At 36.1% G+C, this 26,310-nt stretch overlaps 1 protein-coding gene across 1 annotated transcript in view; it reads left to right on the top strand.

Moving 5' to 3' along the window:
• Positions 1-26,310, top strand: part of Nost (Nostrin) — a 107,981-nt gene that overhangs the window by 54,745 nt on the left and 26,926 nt on the right. The window contains exon 2 of the mRNA XM_073075107.1: positions 18,455-18,644. Within this exon, the coding sequence (XP_072931208.1) occupies positions 18,525-18,644 (120 nt within the window). The 5' untranslated portion in view covers positions 18,455-18,524. The remainder of the gene's footprint in view (positions 1-18,454; positions 18,645-26,310) is intronic.

Raw genomic sequence — 26,310 nt, forward strand, 5'->3', positions numbered from 1 at the left:
AAAGACGCAGCTGCCCATCTTCAAGTTTTATTCCGTAAGCCTCCTATATCTCCAAGGTAATCAGAGGGAGTGGTGGTATTTGTGGCCGAAACCACGTGTAAAATATTTTAATATATAAAAAAGAAATCCTCAGAAAGTACCTACCTCGCACTATACCAAAACAGAATGTTTAAAACATAGATGCTTATTAGTAGGTATATTTATATAGGTATATACATATTTACATTATCAACGAGTGCTATATTATGTGTGTCCATGAATATGCATGGATTTAGAGCGAGAATAGATTAACTCACGCGCTGGCGTTTAGAATGTGTCAATTTGAATGAATACGAATAAAGCGTTTGCAATATCGTTTAATCCAGATTATGTTTGTGGCTGGATGACGTCGCGTGACGTCACGGCGGTCGTGATACAGTGAAAGTCACCGAATCGATTTATAGGAGCATCAATCTGCAACACTTTCGTCGCCGCAAATCGATTGTCATTCGAACGCCGATCCTCGCGACCGATTTCCCCCGACGGAAATACCAACCTCGGTAGACCTTTCGGATTGAATCGTCCCGAGGCCACGCAGAGCTCAGTAAATTGGGCGATTTCTATCCACACGTTGCTCGTTCGTCATTTCCTGAGGCGTTAATCGGAAACGGATTTGTTTGTAAATTCATGTGCGCATTTTTAATTATTACAACGCGAGGTTACGTTAGAATCGAGTGTTCGCTTTGGTCTAGCAAGTCTAATGACGGTTCTCCAAAGTTGCGTAAAGACCAGCAGAGTCGGCTCACATTTCTAACGGAGCGCCCATTATGAAACTGATCTACACCGGTGTTTGTTACGTACCTATGTGATACGAGGACACGCGCGCAGCTCTGCTCGCGTGCACGCCGGATTCTTAATAGATTCAATCTTTATGCTTTCTATACTTTTCCGAAGAAATCAGTTCAGCCGCTATATAATACTGAATGACATATAGGCAGAAAAAAGTAGTATGCGTATACAAAATACATATTATAGATTTTTATTACATTTAGGTACTTAGATTAATTCTGCAGACATTTTATATTAATATATCCAAATTATTATGACAATAGAAATGTTAAATTTTACCTAGGTAGACAAATATATTATTCAAATTATACAATAGGTATCATCAACAAAGAATGTGTTGGTTTAAATAACAAAAAGTCAGAGGTGTATATATTTATATTTCATAGTACAAAAACATTGGCGGCTCGCCAGCGGTGGATCAGCTGAAATATTCAGAAGTTTTCCATTTACTTAACGAATGAAAAGTAATAGATTTTATCCATTTCGGCTATAACTGTGATAGACGGGTTAGCCGGCTTAATGAATCGCCTTTGAACCACACTTGGCTTTATGCCTAAAACGCGATTCGACGTATCTATAGATATGAATATTTTTAGACCAGTGTTCCTCAAAGTGAACGCTAATGCCCTTTTTTGGGCGCAGGAGGCCTACAAGAAGACGAGGTAAGGCCCAGATAAAATAATAAATGTATATTTTTAAAAGTTTTTAAAAACAAACGTTTTTTCTTCCTTGGAAACTTTCATTTGATACCCATAACGTGTAACATATGCACCCTCCTGTACATAAAAAATAATTGGTCTGCCGTAGCGAACATCTGCCATAACCTGTAAGCGTGACCAAACGTGTGTGCAAAAATTCACCTCAATCGGATGGGGTTCATCAACAACAACCCATTACACTGCTGGGCACGGGTCTCCTCTCATTATGAGAAGGATTAGGCCATAGTCCACCGCGCTGGCCTAGTGCTTATTGGTAGATTTCACACACCTTTGAGATTTTTTTTATTTATATTTTTTTTTATAATATAGGAGTAGCAGACGAGCTTGCAGTCCACCAGATGGTAAGTGGCTACTGCCGCCCATGGACATCTGTAATCAACCCCAGATAGGATTAGATATTCCTAGCTGAGGTCGGCCACAGATGTGCCGCTACCCCTGAGGACTAAGCTGGAACGCCTCAGAAAAATCTGTCTCCCTTACCACACCCTTCAAAAAATCAGAGGTGCGTGCCTGGGACTTGAACCTCGGACTCCTCGATCGCGAGGCCGAGTTTCTTGACCACTAGGCTATTACTGCTTCATTTGTTGTTGGGGTTAACTAGATTAAAATTCACTTACATTATAACATCACTAACGAACTTAAAAGGTAATTTAATTAAAAACCGGCAATTAGGGAGCGTCTTTGGGCGATAACTACTTGTAATACGATATTTTATAGAAACCTTTTGATTATTTGCCTAATTTCAAAGATTCACCGAGCTATTTTAAATTTGGGGGGCGCTAGAAAGTATTTCTAAAAGTGGGCTATATCCGTAATAAGTTTGAGAACGTGAGATATATGCAAATTGCAAATAAATGAAATGTACCTATTTTTATTTTTAAGATTACTATCATTATCTAAACTCATAAGCATATTCAAAAGATCAACAAATTTTAATAACCAGATTTTTGTTATATAAGACGCGGTTATTAATTTTGTTGTATCTCTTCGCAAATTTTATAATTATCATGCTTTTGGTCAAATCTTCAAGATTTGATGATGATGATGATGATCTTCAAGTATTTTTGATGATTTTAGAGAACAACATTTTTTTAAATTTCATCAATCTGTAAGGGAACTACACAAGTCCTTCTCGCTACGAGACAAAATCTTTATCCATGGTAATACAATTTGTAAAAAATAATATTTTTAGGATATACGCGTAATATCAATATGCATCAAAATTTGAAAAAAATATTTCTCTCTGCTCCTTTTGGCTTGTCGTCGAATTTAGTTTATTGAAGGACTATTTGATTGGATATATTTCTATTACATTCGTATTTATGATAATATTATACATTAGCGTCATATTCTAATTTTTAAATTTCACCGTCTTCCTTTTATTACTCTTTTACAATATAAATATCATTATTGTTATGGTATGTCACGCATTTGAGTTGAATTTGCCATTTCCTAACCCTTCCACTTGCAAAATTGTTAGCGAGTATGCAATATATCTATGGTCGTAGTAAATAACATTTATATTAAAACAATAATATGTATACAAATACCTATGTGCATTTTACATTGACATGTTTACCAAACACGACTATGAATAGCAAATAGCATCAATATGTACGTACTAATTATAACAACCTATACTCATAAAAATGCATGTTTTAGTGCTTATGTTAAGTTGTCATTATTAGAGAATATGTAGATTGTTTAATTCGGTGGTAAAATTGAACAGTTTATTTTACATGAAATCTAGATTAACTATGGAATTTAATGAGGCGTTCTCAATTAGTTGTTAACGACGAACGGATATTAATATTAATTATTAATTTGGGGTGTTTGGGCCTGGTTTAATTTAGTGCGACTACTAGATATAATTAAGTAGATATACCTACTATATGGTAAACTGGCGGTTTGCGATATTAATACCTAAAACAATTAAGCTGTGGAAAGCATGGTTATAAATGCGTTTTAGATTAATTGGCGACTACAGTGTTGCAGCGGTTATCCGTCCGTTTGCGTTCAAGTTCGTTGCCTGGTCAAGCCACCTGACCTGCTACCTAGCAGGTCAGCCATTTAAAATGTAATCTGTTCTGATTGAGGGTTGCTGTTATTCAGTGAGTCTTTCTGTGTCACACCGGAATCATTTTATGAGGCCTATAGGTGTAGAAAACGACATTGCCACTTACCAGTACAAATATCTAAGGTACAAAAGTGGCCTGACTGAACTCATTATTAAAAGTAACGCATGATTGAGCATACTTATTAAATAGACACAACAATCGAAACCTACATCTATTACAACTGATATTTTGACAAGTTTTTTAAGTCGATAGATATAGATCACTGTAGTACTCTTACATTCTAAGTATGTGTGCGGACAAGACTACATAAGCAGATTAGAAATGCATGCGTATGGGTATATGTGTATCTTTTATATGTACGACAATACGATATATGTATTGAAATAGATACGTTTATGAGGCGATAATGTAAGGGTAAAATAATTTTTAAACGCAGCAAGTACCAATTGGGCTTAAGTACTGACAGTTTCGTTCTAATATACCACAACATATTATGTGTGTTATGTTATGTTATGTCGTGTTAAAACAACAACGTACGTAAGCCAAATATTCGATAACTAGCAACTGCATATATAAGTATAAGCAAACAGATCCAGGACATTCCAACTTAGTCCTCAAACAATAGCAACGCATCAGTGGCTGACTTCAGGTACGAACCTAATGTTATCTGGGATTCACTACAAATGTTCATGGCTAGTACCCAGTTACGCACGCTAGCTTGCAACTTCTATACCATAGATAAGTAAAACACATAGATTGATCACTCCTAACAAGAAGGTGTAAACAGTTTTAGGAATTGCAATTGTTGCGTAAATAAAGTTTCGCCACGTCTCCCTTTTTAAATCTCCCTAAAATGTTTGAAATACTTATTTGTAAAGAATTCAGAAAATAAATGAAAAAATCATCCATTTGTGGCTTCTTTAAATTTCAAGGCGCTGAAGTATCTTTCTATTTTACTTATCAAAGTTATCTACTATAAAAAAAGCGTCACGGCCCTAGCATTCTTTACTCGAAGCAATTCAGGCCATTTTCGACCCCCTCCAACTCTGTTCTAGGTAAAGCTAGAAGCCTAATTTTTTTGGAACTAAGCAAGCATTGCACAAAGACTGTATATTTTAAATTTCATTCAATTTGAACCAGTAGTTTAAGAATTACAACTAGTCAAACTTCGTAATTTTGTCACTCACTCAGTGACTGACCGATCATCAAAAGTATTAGGTACTTCTAGCAGACATGGAAACTTCAAATTTAGAATACAATAAGTGTTTAACATATTAACCAAGGAAAAACTAATTTTATATGTTCACTGTTCAGATATCCGTTGTTATTTCGCTTAACGCTACTAGTCACACTCACGGCTGAGCGTACATATGCCTTACAAAGGACACCTGACCACATTAGCACAAGAATGACGGTCAAGGCGAGAATGTGCCTAGGAACCATAAAAATGCCCAGTCGATGTCGACGACCGATCTACTTAACGGGCGAAGTAATGTAACGTATACACTTATTCATGATCAATCTATACGTATTTATGTGTATTGTATATAATCTTAAAGGTGGTAGAGCCCTCTGTTCGACTTCGGCAGAACCGCCACACCTATTTCTACCTATTAACAGCAGTGTTAAACGCTGGTATGGTTTCGAGCGTATGGTAATTCAGGGAGTGGCATTCCAGCTTAGTCGTCTGGGGTAGCGGCGCATATGTGGTGGTCATCAGGTAGGACTCTAGCTTATCTAGGGTTGATTGCTGATGTCCATAGGCGGCAGTAGCCACTTACCATGTGGACTGCATGCTCGTCTGCGACTCTTATATTATAAAAACTAGTTTTACCTACTCAAGTTCAAAATTTGACAACGTCTAACTAAGAAATGATCAAATATCGATCTTTGATAGGCAAGATGTTAGATAGATCGATTATTAATAACGGGCGTTAACTGTTTAGTTACATACATCGTGAACTATCGACGTCAGTGGAACAAATCGTACGCGGACTAATAGGTATAATAAAATAACAGAATTCCACGATGATTGGTTTACTAAGGCGTGTAGCTAGTCATTCGAAGAAGTATTTTATCTTAGACATCGTTAAAACCACTGAATTTTAACAAAAGTATCCTTATGAGTGCAACGAAAAGTATTCTATTTTTAACACGCTTTTTTCTCTGAATTGAAACTCTTTACTCTTAAACTCTTTGTTCGATAAGCAATAAAAGCGTGTATTTTTTAGTTTTATTAAACTATTATTTATTAAATTACACTAAAATATAGGTTCTAATCTGCGATCTTTATTAATGTAGGCTACGGTAGGTACTTTAACCGTAATGAGATCTGAACCAGAAGTAATTATTCATTATTCTTAGGCGCTTTCAACGAAATGAATGCGATATGGTAAAGTCTGTGAAAGCAATTGATATACGTCGAAGGGAACTCGCGTTGAACCATTAGATAGTAAAAACCAGGGGTACGAAAGCTGCGGCCCGCGGGCCTTCTCCGGCCCGCGAATGGTCACAATCCGGCCCGCAAACACCCGTTGAAAATAGTATCCAGTCCTTAACAACTAACACCATTATACAAATATTAGCTGACCCGGCAAACGTTGTGCTGCCATATAAATAAAAAAATGTTAAGGGTGAACAACAATGTTAGTTACCGTACTCCTCCGAAACAGCTTTAACGATTTTCACCAAATTTTATATGCATATTCAGTAGGTCTGAGAATCGACAACTATCTATTTTTCATAGCCCTAAGTGATAGGGGTTGTTCAACCTTAACATTTTTATTCATATGGCAACACAACGTTTGCCGGGTCAGCTAGTACAATATAAATAAGTCAAGAAAATCTGGCTCCTCATAGATTATTTTTGTAAGTATTGATCAGCGTAGGAAAATGTTATCCATCCCTGGTGTAGGTCATTAGTCCACTGCTCTCACATCCTCCCGATCAATAACGTTTATTATTGGACCTAATAATTCGCGCTTATCTTGTAAAATATGACTGCGAGCACATAGGATTTGTCAGAAATGCTTGGAGACATCTCAGGCAAATTGCAGAATAAGGGTCTGTAAAGATGAGATACAGCTCCGGGTTCCCCGGGCAAAAGGATTGCTGTACCGTGAGAAAATGTAACACATAAATTTAAATTGATGTATTAATTACATAGGTAAAAAAAAGTGTGTGTGTGTCAGCTACGACGCACGATTGGAGTTTACTCCGTAAGAACGATAATTATGATATATATCGAATAGAAAATTGTTAATGACGTTTTAATGTTTTATATATTGCTAATTATTTTTATTGTAATAATTACTTTCATATGGGATTTGAACTTACTGTATTTTAAATTAATAAAAGCACTCTTGATTCATATTTTGGTTAAAAACGCTACTTCCTTTTTGAGAGGATATGATGATTGTAATAAAAATGAGGGATTGTAATGGATACGTTGCCGCCCAGCGAAATGTATACATGTCCGAAACGAAATGTACCGTAACCGTCCACGGACATGTATAGGTACATGTCCGAGTTTAGCACCTTCGTATTTGGCTTATTTTAAATTATCTATGTTTTATTTGTGGCTAAAAATACTTTTAATATGTAGTCTGTGAACCTATTTTACCGATACAACGCATTCCTTCACGTCACTAGTACAAAAAAATAAAATTATGACATTTCTATTCAGTGACTTCACTGGTGTTGCGCGTAAAGTGTGGATATATATGTTTGTCTCTTTCTACGTAACGCCTCAACTTTTCGTGTTACACTTGATTTTACTTCTCATAAAATTTCCGTACCGGGCCTTATAACTCAAATCGTTTCTTAAGGAGTAAACTCCAAAAATGTTAAATTATTATTTACTTACAATAGCAGACATATTGTTTTATATAACTACATACAATAACATACATATTTATATGTAATAAATAATACTCATTCTGTAAAATGTAAATGACTTTCTGTTGGCAGGTACCTACCTAATTACCTGATGATTTTTTTGAGATCTCTTAGACATGGAAACCTCATGACTTTTTCCTTAGTCGCAAAAGCAAATGTTACTTGATTCCTAATAAGATACGTTTATTACTTCAACAAAGCAACCCTTCAAATGGTGGGCTCTCAGGAATTAATTTCACTAGGCTACAATGCGTTTCCATCCTAATTTTTCTTGTCTCTAGCACCCAAGGAACGATAATAAGACTAACGCAAAATACTAATAAATAAAATAGTTGAATTAAAACTTCATCAAAATAAGAAGTATCGAGCGGTGAGGTTGGCGATACAATGAACTTGGCAAATTTGTTCCGTCAATGTCAACCGGAAGTTCTCAATACCTACTTACCACTCGAAGGCAATTACTTTTTACATTTCGCGTCCTGGTTAATGATTCGAATTAATTTAAAATTTAACACCGTACACTTTGATAACGGATTGAGTAATGTTGAATATGCAAGCCATATTATAAACCTGAATATTGAATATCGATTGACAAAACGCACTGTTTAATATTTCATTAATCGGTTTAGTTTCATTTGTAATTTGTAACTGAATGTCTCAGTGCAAGGTCCGCTATAGGAGAGAATTAGGCCGTGTTGGCGTAAGAATACCTGATGACAGTGCGGAATACTATTAACGAGAAGTAATGACACCAATGTTAAAGAATAATCTAAGAATATAAAAAAAAATACTTGGTTAAATTGAAAACCCTAAAGGCCGGCAAATAAGAATAGATTATTTAGATGTTGTTAAAACTATCTGTGGTAACTGCTTTGGCATCGCCGCCACAGCTATTTCTGCCTAATTACAGCAGATATTCTTTGCCCACAAGAGGGCTCATGTTGCCCGTCGCCCACTTTGAGAAACACTGCTTTACACTCGAAAAATAAGACCTGACATAACGTAACCTAAGTTTTATTTTTTAAATATAAATCCTATATTGTTTGAAGTAAGATTGGCCTATATTCGAACAATAATTGTTACTACTTTACAAAGGTTAAGATAAGTCCAGTAAACACTTGTGCAAGGCGTTAGACACCAATCTACTGTTAATTCGCTCGGAGTCAACGGCAGCAGGCGCTGGTGATAGAAAAGATAAATTGGCCACACTTCACTTGTGTTGCAGTATACTTTAAAATAACGATTTTTCTTAATAAAAAATGACTTTTCTTAAAAAACAATTACCTATAACCTAATTGATTTTCATAATTTTCCAAATGCGAGTCAAACGTTTACACGAAGGGTTCCGTACCACAAAATTTTATTTTTTTGTTAGTATTTATAATAGATACCTATAGGAGTGATTTGTAAAAATTTTAAGTGTCCTATCACTATTTACCTATTACGGTAAAAGAGATAAAGCGAAAAATGTCGGTTTCTCGTATGGCGACCACCATTTATACCTATTCATTCTTTTTTATTTTATTTTCTTTAGGAAAACTTACAGCTAGTACATAGTGTAACATAAAATTATAATACAGTAATAGCCATTTAAAAGTTTCCACACATAGAAAATTGTTATTTGTATTTGTGGCTATAAAAGGTGTCGTTATACATACTCTGTAATAATTTCAAGTGTTATTCTATTACGGATTAAGGGCAAGAGCCCGGTTAAAATGATGGAGTTGAACGACTTAAAAAGTGATTCTAAATTCCGAATCGATTTTATTTAAGTTGTCGTCGTTACATAAATATGTACTATTTTGCCTTAGGTACTTATTAATTTATCCATTTATATGTGGTGACTATACAATCAGTTCAATAAGATTCGTTTTTAATCGTATATTTCTCGATAATTGTTTTAAATTATTTCATTATATTTATATTTCATTTTTAACAAGCTTTTTTAAAGAGTTTTTACAGCGAGAAAGCCTAGATTTCACATTATTGTTCACAATAACAAAAGGCGGTTATTTATTACTAAACTCTGAGTATTACTATAAATCTATGTTTATTATTATTGCAATAGTTTCTTTATTTTACACCTGAATAACGATATACTTTATAGAATATACTTCGGTACTTGTCATTACAGCAATGTAAAATAGTCTACAATATAATAATACAGTTATGATGTTATGTGGTCATACGTATTGGTAGGTACTATATTATTTAAACATAGATATATCTAGCAGATACAATTACCTAATATTATTACCATACCAGTACGTAAACCGTATCAATCCTAAGTATGTACTTAACAAAATTATAATTGTGTTTCTAGATATAACAGAAACAGTCTAATAACACTAAGTGGCCGTAACACAGTATTGCAGCAGCCGGCGCGGCAGTGCAGTGCCGCCAACGGTTGCTCGCTGTTATATAACGGCCAGCGCCCGACCATGCAAATCTTCCACAACTATCTAACACCGTTTCAACACTAACGTTGTTTGTCCACTGCACCGTCACCGAGCCGATACCGATAATTAATCACGGCGCCGAAATGGCGTACACATACATTTACTATGGGATGACGGTGATCGGGTGACGGACGTTCGGTAGACAAGCTGCTATAGCAAATGTAGGTATGTACGCTACTTCGGCGCCGTCATTAATTATCGGTATCGGCTCGCTATCGTGGTTGGTGGACAAACAGCGTAAGAGCGTTTGACCGCCGCCGCCATCACCGGACCGTCATCGAGAGCGAGATGACGCCGCCGAAGTAGCAGTATAGTCCGCGCCAATCTGCTAATCCGCTCTGAAGTTGTTGCGAACAGATGTAGTCATACAATTTGATGGCGACGCGATTCATTTCTATATTCAGAGCGGACTAGCAGTTTTACGCGGCTACACATATTTTTACCATAGCCGCGTGTCCACCGCACGTCTGTCATTTCATATTAACGTCGGCTTGAAATAATCTCGTTCTCAGTGACGGTTCGGTGACGGCGGCGGTGGACAAACGACACAAATGTCAATACCCAATACAGTCAGCTGCTTGCTTCCATTAAATTTGTTTTAAACCCTTGTGATCTCGTGCCTTAAGAATAATATTAAATAAGCATTTGCTTTACTTCATGTAAGAGTTATGATGAGTTGCATTTATATGAATAGTTATTAGTTTTTATGTATTTAAAATTGTCAAACTCATTAGTCGAAAACACCAAGTTGTGCTACTGATATATTGTCTTCTTCTTTATTATTGTTACTATTATCTCTTACTTTTATGGATTATAAAGTTAGCTTCCTTAGCGTTTATTTTTTTAAATAATGACCCAAACTTTATTATATCAAGTCAAAGATTTGACACCAATTCTATCTTTGAATATAGCGGGTAGAGTAGGCTCCAAGACACTAACCGTTATCGGGAGAGACCCGTGACATAAAAAGGGTTCCAGCCATGTCTACAAATAAACCGGAGAATAGCAAAGTTGTATCAGAGTTCGTATAGATTGATTTATAACACTGACTTTAACAAAAATGTTAGAACGTTAAATATTATACAGAACGAGTGTACCCACTCATAATTGTTAGTAGAACAAACAACTTTATAACGAATGCGACATGCTCCGAGAGGCATTACGTCGTTCCAATTGTCGCTATAGCACGTACTTGCTTATTATCTACTTAGAAACATTTCAAGTTACTAATCCAATTCTGTATTTTTGCACTTTTATCAACGTCTTTGAACTACGAGTAGAGAGTTGGATCACAGTATATGACGAATATGTCTTGATTCACAATGGTCACAGAGTCACAATGGTTTTATGTGACACAAAATAACTAGACTTTCTGGTTCAAAACGATCTAATGGGGAAATTGAAATGTATTTACCTCACTATTTGTACATATATAGTAACTAATTATTTAGATATAATGCAAAATCAAATGTTGCTTCTACACACACATTTTCAAGGAAAGTTTTCGCCTCGATGAGACGCCTCGATGAACGGGTTAAGTTGCGGATCCAACTTATGATGTTTTAAAAAGAATTGTTAGTAGAACAAACAGCTTTAGAACGATCGCGACATGCTCCGAGAGGCATTACGTCGTTCCAATTGTCGCTATAAGCACGTACTTGCTTATTATCTACTTAGAAACATTTCAACTTACTAATCCAATTCTGAATTTCTGCACTTTTATCGAAGTCAAAAAGTAGAGAATTAGATCACAATTTATGACGAATATGTTTTGATGAGAGATTAATGAATAAAATGGACGAATTAGTCAAACAATTGTTTTGAATGAAACAAAATGGTTAAACTTTCAGGTTCAAAATTACCTAATAGGGAAATTGAAATGGATTTCGATCTCACTATATATAGTAACTAAATATTTAGGTATAATGCAAAGTCAAATGATGCTTCTACACATTTTAAAGGCAATCAATATTTGTCGATGAGTCTAATGTTATACTTATGGTAGTAAGTACATGGGAACCTTCTCGAGGCGCCAAACCAGATGAAACGATATATCAATCACGTGTGACAACCGATGCCACATGCCCAATTTCTTGTGGAACCGGTTTGACTGGTACCGAGTTGGTCACTCCCGAAGAAAGGATACAGGCCACTGCAAAGTCGGGAATCTCGGATTTTATGTTTTGCCATCAAATAACGAACACTCGCTGTCTGCGGACTATTAATGTTTATTTATTGTTGCAAATCGATACTAAACTTAATTAAAAGGGAAAAATGTTTTCGTAGTGCGTAATAAAAATAATACTAAAAAAAGTCTCAAATTTTAAGGTGTGAAGCTATCACCTTTTGGTGGAAGGGTACTGATCCCAGACATACATATGAGGTTGTAATCTTAGACCTAAGGAGTGACAAGGCAGTGATTTACTTCACATACCTTGTTCTATGTAGAGTTTGTGGTGATACAGATGCCCATGAGCGGTGATAAAGGTGAAGACTTGCGACATCAACCATATACAAAAAAAAAACATATTTTTGAATAATGATATTGTCATATCCCTCATAAATAAATCATGAATAATAAGAGAATTTTTAAAACCGCTCGCTTGCAACAGTTTGATAATTGTGCCTACAACTGTGTCCGAACTAGAGATGTATACATACGAACTTTCGGATCATCATCAACCTATTGCTGTCCCACTACTGGGCACGGATCTTTTCTCAGAATGAGAAGGATTAGGCTATAGTACACCGTTGGCCAAGTGCGAATTGGTAGACTTACATACTTAATACCTTTGATATATTTTCTTTTAGAATTGTCAGGTATGCAGGTTTCCTCACGATGTTTTCCGCATTTATAATGGGTTTCGGCATGTATAGGTGCGTTTATAGTGGGTCATTTAGACTCCGCCTTTGTCCGAAATTATCCGACACTTTTAAATCAGAATCAATTACGTGTTCGGATATATTTTTATTTCGGATATCCGATAGTTTCGGTAACGGTTACGGAGCTCTAAAACACCTCTAGTCCGGACTAATCGTGTTAGTGTTGGTACCTTTCGCAAACTCTAGTCTAGACTTTCAACGAATTAGTAACCGCTGATCGTTGCTGATGTCATTTCGCAATAAAGACATCTGTATGAAGTCTTGCTATTTAATAGACCTGATTTTGTTTGATTTATTTATTGTATTATTTACTGCATTAATAACTGTGTATTTTCTTGTACTTATTCTACATATTACAGTATCGATATTAAACATCTGTTGATAATGAAATTGAAAACGGATACAGACTAGATAGTTAAATGGCAAAAATGTTAGTCCTTTTAAAATACAATCTTTGTTCACAAATTTTAAAGTCGACAGATTTTAATGTTATGTTTTGGAGCAAATAATCACCTATGATATGAACTTGACAATCTTGACAAACCCGAGTGGCGAAGCGGTCACCATATCAGTCTGCGCGGTCTGACAGACAAACATTTTAAAGTGGTAGAACCCTTTGTGGTTCGACTCCGGCGGCACCTAAGCCACACCTATTTCTACCTAATAACAGCAGTGTTAGGCGCTGCTGTGTTCCGGTTTGAAGGGTGTGGTAAGGGAGACAGACTTTTCCGAGGCGTTCAAGCTTAGTCCTCAGGGGTAGCGGCGCATCTGTGGCCGACCTCAGGTGGGAATATCTAATCCTATCTGGGGTTGATTACAGATGTCCACGGGCGGCAGTAGCCACTTACTATCAGGTGGACTGTATGCTCGTCTTCTACTCCAATATTATAAATAAATCGTAATGATGAATTTGGACATCTGTTTTGGGTTTGGGTGTTTGTGTATTCGTCTTTATGTGTCCGTTGCACTTACGACATGGGGCTGTGAGTATAGTCTATAGAGCGTCTATATAAAATAGACATACCTTAATTTTGTTAAATAAGTGAAGTATACTTCACAAGGTTACCTATATTATAGCACTTTAACCGGTTCCGACGTAAGAACAACAAAACGTTGCCTGTTGTGTAAACACGATTAGTTTTAACTGATTAATCTATTACGGTTTCCGAGAATACGTAGGTAGTGATAAGCTAATACTAACATTTTTCTCAGACAGAAAATAGGTTAAGCACTAACAACTGACTGCAGGGCCGGATTTGAAAGTGTGGAGGCCTTTTTTGTTTTAAGAATAAAACGAAAATTCTTTTTCTGGAAGCTTCCAAAAAAATATTGCCAATAAGTAAAATTATTTCAACAATTAATAATGACTAGATTATCTGCTATATAACCTATATACAACTACTAAATTATGCAAGTCTTGGGGTAGAAATGTGCAAAAATATTGTTTTGAAAAAAAAAAACGGTCAAATTGTTTTCCACATTGGATATTTTTTTTTATTTGGGGTGGGGAGGTCTTTCTTGTGGAACCTGCCGACACCTGCTGACACGCGAATCAAAGTGTTGGGCAATAACAATCTGAAGATTTTAAAGAATCAACGCCGGTATTTATCATTGCGGTCATCAGCATTGAACCGAACATCAATTTATCATTAGAGCATTTAATATCATCAAGCGCTGTTGCACTTGTGAAATAAATCTAAGTTGTTTGTTCTGTTGAACGTGCAAGTTAATTTCATTTGCCGAAACCGTAGATGATGAAACAAATAGACTGCTAAAAAGTAACATTCGCTGTATTACATGCTAGCATTAGTCAATTGACTCTTATGTTAAGTCAGGACTACAAATTTCACTTTAATGACCACCACACTCATCTAAATATGTCTGTTTCTCGTTGTAAACAATTATTTACTATGTCACCTTTCCCAGTATATAATAATGACTGAATTGAACAAACAAAAATACCTTTAATATTATAAACAGAGTTTATATTAAGTATTAGGTACCCAGCAGTGATAGCCTAGTGGTTAAGAAACTCGGCCTCTCGATCGAGGGGTCCGAGGTTCAAATCCCAGGAACGCACCTCTGATTTTTCAAAGTTATGTGCGTATTAGAAATTAATTATCACTTGCTAAACGGCGAAGGAAAACATCGTGAGGAAACCTGCATACCTGAGAGATCTCAAAAGTATGTGAAGTCTACCAATACGCACTTGGCCAGCGCGGTGGACTATGGCCTAATCCTTCTCATTATGAGAGGAGACCCGTGCCCAGCAGTGGGACAGTAATGGGTTGTTGATGATGATGATGATGATTAGGTACCCAATGATGTGTACATATTAATACAACATAATTATCGATTCTTTTATCTATGGATTGGTAAACTTCGGTAAAGAGTATTTTTTATGTTAATCGTGTTCTAGTAAAGTATCTGTTAGACAAATTTCATTCAAAACTGGTTAGTACTTTTGAGTAAAAGAATAGCAAACATCCATCCATCACAAACTTTCGCGTTTATAATATTCATAAGACAGGATAAGATTAGGAGCCTATTCGCTTCGTTTATCTTTGGTCATTTTCTCTCTACTGATTTATTTTAAACTTTACAGCGATGCTTGAAGATTGATATTAGATTATGAAGCAAACTAAATGTTAATGCGCGACGTAGCCTGATGATGAATGGTGCGTCTCGATGCAACACATAAATTAAATTTTAAAAGCAAATCTCAGGTAGTCAACATAATACCATTTATGGTGTTGTGGCTAATGGACGAACTAAATAGTTTTCACACTTAAATACTAACAATTTATCAAAATTATGACGTGGGAGTCGTTGAAAGTTAAATACAAGACCATAAAAGGCATAAGTACGTAATAAAATTTCTAGCAATTACTTACTACAGATGCTGCAATCCAATTAAAATATGATTTTACGGATTATTTTCTTTTTAAAGCCTAATAACATTTCGTACTTTGGCCGTAAAAAATAAGTAACTATGTATGTAGATAAATAAATTAGAAAATATATTTCATTTGTGATTTTATAATTAATACTGCCATGATGTAAATATGCCACTTATAGATACACTAATACAGTAATAAAGGACTATGTTCATTACCGTCGTCAAGTGGAACGCGAGGCCCAAGTCTAAACATTTTAAAAGCTCTCCAAAAAGCTTACAAATAAAAGAAACAGTCGTGACCTAATTAAAGCGAATGAGTAGATGTATTGAAAAATAACTTTCCCTGTGGCCCGCTAATTTAGTAAACTCACCACCAGCTGAGTTGACTGCAACGGAAATAGCGCGGACGCCACAACACCTATCTTTGTGTAGGGTGACTGTAAGTTACAATTGTAATTTAAAACTTTATAATTTAAAATTTATTTTTAAAATTTTATAATTTAAAATTTATTTTTCCTCCTAAAGCACTCTTGAAACAGTTTAACCCACAACGTCTGATTAACGAATCATACCCATATTCTCTTTTTATTTGTATTATATTGTCTAGAAATAGATGTAGTTCTCGCCTAAAATTGTCTATATTCACTTGAAAGTCCAATCAAAAATGATACAGTTCGTACAGTAGATTGTTAGTTCTGTTATCATAAAAATAAAGACCAATATAAACATGTTTTTAAATATTTAGCGTTCATTCATCAAAAGTTCATTGAACCTTATTTATTTCCTAAAATATCCTAACGGCCGCCTAACATTTGGCCACCCCGCTCGCATGTGTCCCCCATTATCTTGAAATAACGAAACTATTAGCTACACGGAAACAAGTTATGTGATTCACGGGTGTGCGTAACCACTTACTCATAGCCGAGCATCTTACGAATCATAATTAGGATGTGATAACCGATAGCATGGAAGTAACAGTTTTTGTCTAATTTTGTTTTTTTATAGCTAAGATATTGCTTTTAGGGTTCAGTACTGTGTTGATGGTGGAACTCTGTGGTTCGACTTTTATTAGCTTGACCTGTATGTATGTATGTAACGGAATCTTTGAACTCGATTTTTATGAACGTCGGACCGTTAATAAAAATAAAGTAACTTAAAATTTTGAACAATCATCAAGAACCGATGACAATATACGATTAAGATAATTTTATCCCATTCACCTTATCAGGATCGCCAGGAATCAGGGTTAACAAGCCTTGTCCGATTTTAGTGTGGTTTTGTAGTTTTTAAACTATAATTATTATAATTTTTGCATACTTATTGACGCACTTTGGTCTACAGCAAGGCATGACTAAGATCTCTGCTCAATGGAACTGTAAAGGATGAATGAATGACGATGATTCATAATAATAATTTATAGTGAAAAAATGTAAGGCATCCAGACTTTACACTGTACAGCCTTAGGATGCCTGTCTAATTTGGGATCCTTACAGGCCATGCCCGACAGTGATCACTTAAGATAAGGTGGCTAATATTTTTATCAGGCTGGAGTAGCAAATGTGTATACTGCCCAACTAATGTAATTGGGCACTACCTATGTACGTGTATAAATCCGTATAGAACATATTTACCTGAAGCTGATAACAGTTGTTATTTCTAAGGACCAATGTAGCCTCATAAGACAGCCGTATTGTGGATATAGGGTGTGGACCCTTACGTCGAAATGCAGATCTACTTCACGCAGTATGTGGGTATGGCACTCATACCTTCCACCGGATCATGCTAGCTCTACCACCTGACTCATATGGTTCTAATAACAATTAAGAAAACAAAAAATATGACATAAATTATGACTTATACAATAAGGCTACAATACTATAAGGCTTCTCATAAATGTTTTCTTTATTTATCACGTTCTCAATACATGATTATTAAACCGTTAAAAATAACATTATGTCAACAGTAACATTAGCTGCATCAATACTCGTAACAAAAACATATGCTAAGTATTTGGTCACAGATATTCGGAACATGCTGTCGTGTTTTATTCTAATTTACATTAGTTATACAGTTCCAAACAAACGAGTTTATTATTTGATTTATACCATCGCCGGCGCTCGGTCTAGGATCGTGATACGAGTCACGATTTTCAATGACTCTTGTTTTCTTTTCACTTTGTCACGCCAACATTATCTTTTGGACCAATAGTGATGGAATCCTGTGGAAATAATTCCGAATTGTAATCATACTGTAAAGGATTTGAATTCTTTCTTTACCGACTTCGAAAAATAGGGAGGTACTATTTTCGCATGTTTTTATTTCGCAGTAATTTAGTTAAGGTTCATTGACATCTCTAATTTTGTGGTAGAACCCTTTGTGGTTCAACTCCTGCGGCACCACCGCCACACCTATTTCTGCCTCATAACAGCAGTGTTAAACGCTGCTGTGTTCTGGTTTGAAGGGTTTGGTAAGGGAGATATACTCTTCCGAGGCGTTCAGCTTAGTCCTCATGCGTAGCAGCGCATCTGTGGCCAACCTCAGGTAGAAATATCTAATTCTATCTGGAGTTGATTACAGATGTCAATGGGCGGCAGTAGGCACTTACCATCAAGTGGACTACATGCTCGTCCCCTATATTATATATTAAAAAAAATATATTTTTCGACTTAAATTCCTATTCTTTAATTCCAGGACCTTTAGCAGCAGCAGTAGCAAGGAGTCCACCGGTAATGCGGGTCCCCCGAGCGAGGCTGGTGCGGCCATGAACCGCGAGAACGTCTCCAACAAGATCGCTGCCGGCATGGACCGCTGGCAGAACACCCTCGAAGACATGATCAACCTCCGCTCTTCTAATAACCAAGTGTTCAAGGACAACTATTGGGTGAGTAAACATACCACGTAATCCCCGCAGTAAAGTAATTAGCCCAGTGCGAGTCGAACTCGCGCACTGAGGGTTCCGTACGAACCTCCTTCTTATTTTTAGTATTTATAATCATAGCAGCCAAGAAGTAAACGCATTGTGAAAATTTGAAACGTCTAACTATTACGGTTCAATAGACACACAGAACGAAAGACACACAGATAGCGGAGGCGTAGTAATATGTTATGTTCCACTCTTTATTATATTACTGGTTTCGGTACCCTAATAAAGATAGTAGCTGAGACACTTTTTGCCTAATGTCGAAAAATCCTTCAATATAATTTACCATCAATAAAGGGCCTACCAAAAACATTTCACATAAATTGTGAACAGAATGCGATTGTGAACGAGAACTCGTAAAGGTCTCAATAAACGCTATCAAATGAAAAGGTCTCAATGAAAGTTATCAGCAGGACAGATTGTTATCAAAAATATTTTAGTGGAAGTTATCAACACAATAAAGCCTATCTAAAGCATCTCAATAGAAGTTATAGTCCGCGCCAAACTGCTAGCCCGCTCTGAAGTTGTTGCGAGCAGGTGTAGTGATACAATTAGCTATGGCGATGCGATTCATTTCTATATTCAGAGCGGACTCCCAGTTTTATGCGGACTATACCAGCACTGTGAAAACACACGTGTTTTTCTTCTGTCTGTACGCGCGCACGTAGAATAGCTTTTGTTTTGATCGACAACTTTTTATACTGTGCAGGTTTTTCAATACAAAAATCAACTGTACGTTCGCGCGCGGTGGCCAAAAAACGGCCCATAAGTTCTAAGCCAAAGTGTTTCCTAAACTTATTAAAAGGAATTACCAATCTGACAAGACCTACCAAAAATATTTCAGCACAAATAGGCAACTTAAAGATATCAATTCTACAGAGCTACCTAAAAAAACAATCTGTTGAATTTACTAACTGTTGTTGTTACCAATTTTGTTGTTGGTAATTTCAACGTGAATTAATATTGCCGACGTACTGAATACTGATATATAAGTATGACTAGACGTTACCAACTCTATAGGATTATCAGTAATGGATGTTTCCGCCTTCCGGTATCATGAAAACATCCATTACTGAACAAGGAGGAAAATTAAATTATTTTGCAATTCATCTGATTACCTGTTTCTTTCTACTATTCAATTACTATTTCTACTATACTTCCCATTACATAACATATTCAACAGCATTTATCAATTGAAATAATTTAACCCCAACATAATGAGGACAAGAAATCTATATTAAATGTGCACATGAAATTAAGCTATAACCTAATGGTATAAAATTTAGCCCCTCTATCTGGGGATCTGATATCCAAATCCAGGCGTAACATATTACGCTTGGATTATATTATATTAATTTTTTTAATATTTCTCTAAAGCGTGTTAAGTCAACCAATCCACTTCTGGCCAGCGCAATTAACTTTGGCTTAACCTCTTCTCAGTCTGAAAGAAGACAAGTGTCTATGGGACAATAATGAGGTGATAACGTTGTCGATATAAATGGTATTTAGGGCAGGTATTATCGTAATTTGAATGTGATAAAACTATTTGTAATTCGCTTCCAGGGGATTTATTTCTAGAGGCGTTATTTTTGAAGGTGTTAGAACCCTTTCTGGTTCGACTCCGGCGGCACCACTGCCACACCTATTTCTGCCTAATAACAGCAGTGTCAGGCGCTGCTGTGTTCCGTTTTGAAGGGTGTGGTAAGAGAGACATACTTTTCCGAGGCGTTCCAGCTTAGTCCTCAGGGGTAGCGGCGCATCTGTGGCCGACCTCAGGTAGGAAATTCTAATCCTATCTGGGGTTTATTACAGATGTACATGGGCGGCAGTAGCCACTTACCATCAGGTGGACTGCATGCTCGTCTGCTACTCCTATATTATAAAAAAATACTGAACACCAAATAGATCTACAGCAGTTTTAAGCGCTGCTGTGTTCCGGTTTGAAGGATGTGGCATGGGATTCATGGGATCCCAGGCGTTCTAACTTATTCCTCAGTGATAGCAACGCATCTGAGCCAACCTTAGGTAGAAACCTAGTCTTATCAGGGCATGATATGTGCATGGGCGGCAATAGTTATTTACCATCGCCGTACAGTTGACGTACTTTTCCGAGGCGTTCCAGCTTAGTCCTCAGGGGTGGCGGCGCATCTGTAGCCGATCTCAGGTAGGAATATCTAATCCTATCTGGAGATGATTACAGATGTCCATGGGCAGCAGTAGACACATACCACCTGGTGGATTGCATGCTCGTCTGCTACTCCTATATTAAAAAAAAGTTGGACTGCATACTCCTTTGCTACTTCTATACCTACTATAAAAAACGATATTACTAAGGTATATAAAATCGCATGTTAATGTAATTGTAGGTAATAATAACGGCTAACATATAGCCAGGTATAACGATTTCGCAAAGCGGTTATTTGTTAGCTTATTTGTACTCTTGTCATTGGCGACCTTGGGACCGGTCGGATAAAATTATACTCGCTAATGTCCACTAATTTAACACTCGCCGAAACGTCACCGTTTTGGCAGTTACGACCAATCACTATTTTAGTAGTATCGGTTAAAACAATAATACCCTTAGTATGAGTTTTTATGTTTTTACAAAAATGACTGTTTTTGTATTTGTTTACGTATTTGCCAACATTACCAATCAGCAGACTGTTTCAGAAGTTATTGGAAATGTATGGGAAACACGTAAACAAATACAACAACAGTCATTTTTGTAAAAACGTAAAAACTCATACTAAGGGTAAGCATTTAAAACAGACCTCGAAGGTGGTAACGCATCTGTGGCCCGCCTGTCGTAGGTTTCCAATAAAGTTGACGACCCGCGTGGCGAAGCGGCCATCATACCGGTCTGACGCGTAAAGGGTCCCGGATTCGATTCCCGGACTGACAGATTTAGAATGAGAATGTAGATTTCTGGGTCTGGGTGTTTGTGTGTTTGTCTTTGTGTGTGTCCATGGCGTCCACGACACAGGGAATCCTAGTGTGGGGCTGTGAGTGTAGAAAGCGTTTAAGTTATTATAGAGCGTAACCAACCTAAATTATCGGTTATCCATAAGAATATCTACACGAAACCGTAACTGTATTCGATATAATAGTTGCAAATAGTTCCAGATATAATCAGAGTATATTTTATTTACCTACGTCTATTTTTAAATACTATTTCTGTACTTTTTACTATCTATTATTACTTAAAAACCTACTAATATCTAAAAATCTAATATCCATAACTGAAATTATTAAACGAATTGAAATAATTGTAAATACCCAAAACCGATATAATATTTTTCATATATAGGTATTTGTATCGGTATCCAGATCTGAAATTTCACATCCGTAACTGTTTTCTTATATTAGATAGTCTGCATCTTAGTTCACTACTATATAAAAAGCACCAAAAATACAATTGGAATATCAGGAGGACAACGATGAGACAATTTTAGTTATAAACTGTATGTAGAACCATTTTTTATCCGGAAAGATACTAATAGGTAATAGATATTTGAGATTTTAAGGCTCTGCCAATCAAAAAATCCAATCTTTCCTCCGCCTCGTATACGGAATTCTATTATACCTATCTTTTATTTGTCTTTGCCAATGAGGACTATTTCAAAATACCTATAAAACGAAAATAATGACAAAGAATATTGAACGAACGAATATTGCATTGCATATTGCGTAATAATCAGATGGCAAACAGTTGTTGCACGGGATTCTAAATCTTTTATCAAAATCGAAGCAACGATACTATCAGTCAGACTGAAGATAAGTTTGTTCTGGCCTTTTGTGTGTTTTATCTTTCTCCACTTATTCTTACTGTTTGAAGTTAACTTTCACTAGACAAAGGAGCCGTTCATTGCATTCAGTACAGTGATACAGTTACGAGACGTCTGATGCGAGATGAATGCAAAAAGTGTGCGTAAGCATCCAGCGTAACACGCAGAAAACTGACAATCATTAATGCAACTTTCACATCTGTTGATGACATACCTACTCGTGTTACATCGGTTGCGAAATTCTACTATACTTCTGTTAGGATCCAGCAGACGAAGATTTAGCTAAATAGTAAATATAGTATTTAGTGCCGGCGAAGATTTAGCTTGATCTTCTTGTTCCTCAACCACTCAAGCCTTTTTTTTAAACATAGTAGTAGCAGACGAACATGCAGTCCACCTGATGGCAAATGGCTACTGCCGTCCATGAACATCTGTAATCAACCTCAGATACAATTACATATTCCTACCTGAGGTCGGCCACAGATACGCCGCTACCCCTAAGTGCTAAACTGGAACTCCTCGGTTTGTCTCCCTTACCACACCCTTCAAACCAGAACATAGTAGCGCTTAACACTGCTGTTATTAGGCAGAAATAGGTATGGCGGTGGTGCCGCTAGAGTCGAACCAAAAAGAGTTCTACCACCTTCAATGTTTAGTTCTCCGAGCTTACGTCTGTCATCTCATTACGATGACCGTCCTAGGACTACACTCCAGAAGTTTAAAAGATTTAGCTGCTTTTCCTAAACTAGGTGCTATAAAACGCGATATACCGCACACGTTTGAGCATCGCTCGTAGTTACTTTTGAACATAATGCTGTTATAGATGCAGTAACTGAACGCAAAAAATGCTATTCAGCATGCAATGGACTAAACGTAGCAAGTCGCCGAAACGCAAATCGCGAATGATGTAGAATGCCAGCTAGGACCTATATAGCAATGCAACATTCCATTGGAGAGATGCTAGGAGATAGGTCCTAGTTATTCAGTATAAAAATATGTTTTTATTAGTACACATAAAAATATAACTCTTATTATACGTCATAATCTTAAATGAAATACATCATAATTTTGTGGTTGCGAGTCACTTTATCTTTGTTTTTTTCTTTACGAGGGGGGCACCTTCAAAAGGTACCCGACGACCTGGGACCGACGCCAGGTTATGTGGGATTTTTACCAGACTGCTGGAGCTTGTACCGACGCTTGTTGGAGAACTCCGGGATCTCCGACGGAACACAACCGGAATCCTCCAAAACCGGAGTCCCCCAAACGAGTCAGTTTACCTACAAATTTATCTTTAAGAAGAATTTACGAGATTTTTAAGGAAATGCCTTTAATATAAAACGACAACTACCTGTTCCTGTAAAAATGTACTGCTGGTGTTATATACATAATTTTTATTTTTATCTTGCCAAGAATGTCTACAGAAGGAAATCAATGATTAAAATTTGTATTACCAAACTGTACCCTTAGTATGAGTTTTTATGTTTGTACGACATTTAATTTGACAAATATAAATAAAATGCATTTAATTACTTTTGATAGTGTTATAGTTGCGTATTTTAAACTTATATTGTGGGGTTTTAATTTCGATACGTTCCACGAGGGCGCTCTATGAGTGAATTCGTAAACGTTGAACTTATATATGATTATAAGAAATAATTAACTGAACGTTTTTGAGCAAACGTAAAATCTCACACTAAGGGTACTGCTATTATGGTTTATTATGGACCGTGTAAGAAAACACAAAAGGTACATTCATTCATAACACATGCACCTATATTTTGAGTCACATGTAGCGTGTTTGCTCACCTCACATCGCATTACGACGAAGCGATGATGCATTGTTGACGTAACAAAAAGACAATTAAATCCATTATCGTTGTCGAGACGATTACAATACGTCTGTGGCTCGGTGAAAGCTTTTTTTTCGTAATTGGCCTAATGCTGTACTTATATTGAGGGAAAATTGCGAGTGAAAGGAATTTGGGAGACAATGCGCTTTAATTATACGATTCCTCCAATCTGGAGTTTGTTACTTGACTGCCCATTATATTAGAATCGTCTCGGCCTGCTATTACAGTTAACGCAGTTGATTTAAAAAACTTATTTTTTTAGTTGGTGCAAGCTGTCCTGAGCGTTTAAAGTTCCCAAGTTCAGGCATTTTTTATAAAAGCTATGGTTCTAATAGTCCTCAAAACTGAAAGCAAGAAATCTCTTGATACTTCATTAGACGGAATCCTAAATTAAAAAAAAACTAACATAAAAGTTGTCTAAAGTAAAATCGTTTATGAATAGATGACTAAGTACGCCATAATAATAACAGTTTAATTTAGTTTCACCGTTATGAAATATTCATAGTTTTATTGGCGTTTATTTAAATTTACGGTGATTCAGAGCGTCAGTTATTGAATGAGAATTACCGTGAAGAAAATTAGCAATAATCGCACAATAAAAACATACTGTCCGAGTGCGTTTACCCAACCTTGTTTCAAAGTTCATTGTAGGGTTGCCCAAATAATTTTAGCGAATTAAAAAAATGTTTAACGTAATCGTAAAAAAAATAGAAAGTAAAAAAATATGATTTTTTTCTGTATTTCTTTATTTATAACTAATATTTTATAAAAAGAAAATCTAAAAACTTATGAAAATAAACGAATGAAAATACCACTATAAATATTTTAAAATAAAATTTATTACAGTATATCCAATTATATGTGTGTATACTCGTGTGCAATTTGAAATGAGGCTTATTTATTTTTAATTTTTGTATTCACGCACTAATAAACGAAAGCTAATTTTGAATTTTTGCATTTGGAATGCGGAGGTCCGGTGCAGCCCTATATATTACTATATAAGTATTATTATTGTGGTTGGCGCAATAAAAATATGTGGGGCCACCGGTGCTCCGAAATGGACGGTGATTGCAAGCATGTTTCATCATAATCTTTAAAACTTAGCCATCGCCTTTAAATTATCAGTTAAAACATTAACCAATCCATTATACTTAATATATGTTTCTCTAATATTTTTGTACATAAACTTGCAATAAAAACTTATAGGTGAATACACCGCAATTTGTAATTAGGAAATGAAGTTATAACAGTTGAATGAAACTGCATGACAAAAGTAGTGGCCAGAGGGTACTTATAGTCCAAGATTCCATTAAAATCATTAATTCGGAAACTTACCTTTTATACTCAAACTAGCCTTCGCGCGCGGTTTGTCTCGCGTTCAGCGATCGATGACATCGATTAGTGAGTGACACCATAAAAGTTGTTTTCGTCTATCCCTCGGGAACGGAACCTTTTTCGGGATAAGAGATACTGTATGTCATTTTCTGAACCACTGATAACGAGTGTACAAAATTTCATGACAATCGGTTATGTCGTTAAGGCGTGAAACTGTTACAAACTAACAAAACTCAAAGCATTTATAATATTAAGTTAGGATAATTTGTAAGCAAATCTGGTTCAGTGTAGCTCAACGAATGAAAAAGAAAAAATCCATAATATTAAATAAAATCGAAGTATGCGCCTGTGTTATAAAAAGTAACTGCCAATTACAAAATTTATTAGCACATCAGAACAAAACATCTTCTTTTAAATTGTGTGTTTGCGAAATTCTACCTGTAATATGAAAACGGCCTGATTTTGTCGAGATTCTTAAGCAAATAATAAAGTTATTACTACACAAAACATTTATAGTATAGGTAGATACTTAAAGGTGGAAGACATTTTGTCGTTCGACTCCGGCGCCACCACCGCCACACCTATTTCTGCCTCATAAAAGCAGTCTTAAACGCTGTTGTGTTGTGGTTTGAAGGGTGTGGTAAGGGAGACATA

This window comes from Epargyreus clarus, unplaced genomic scaffold (assembly GCF_041222505.1).
Source record: "Epargyreus clarus isolate Ecla_fem2 unplaced genomic scaffold, WU_Ecla_fem_2.2 ptg000007l, whole genome shotgun sequence".
NCBI lineage: Eukaryota > Metazoa > Arthropoda > Insecta > Lepidoptera > Hesperiidae > Epargyreus > Epargyreus clarus.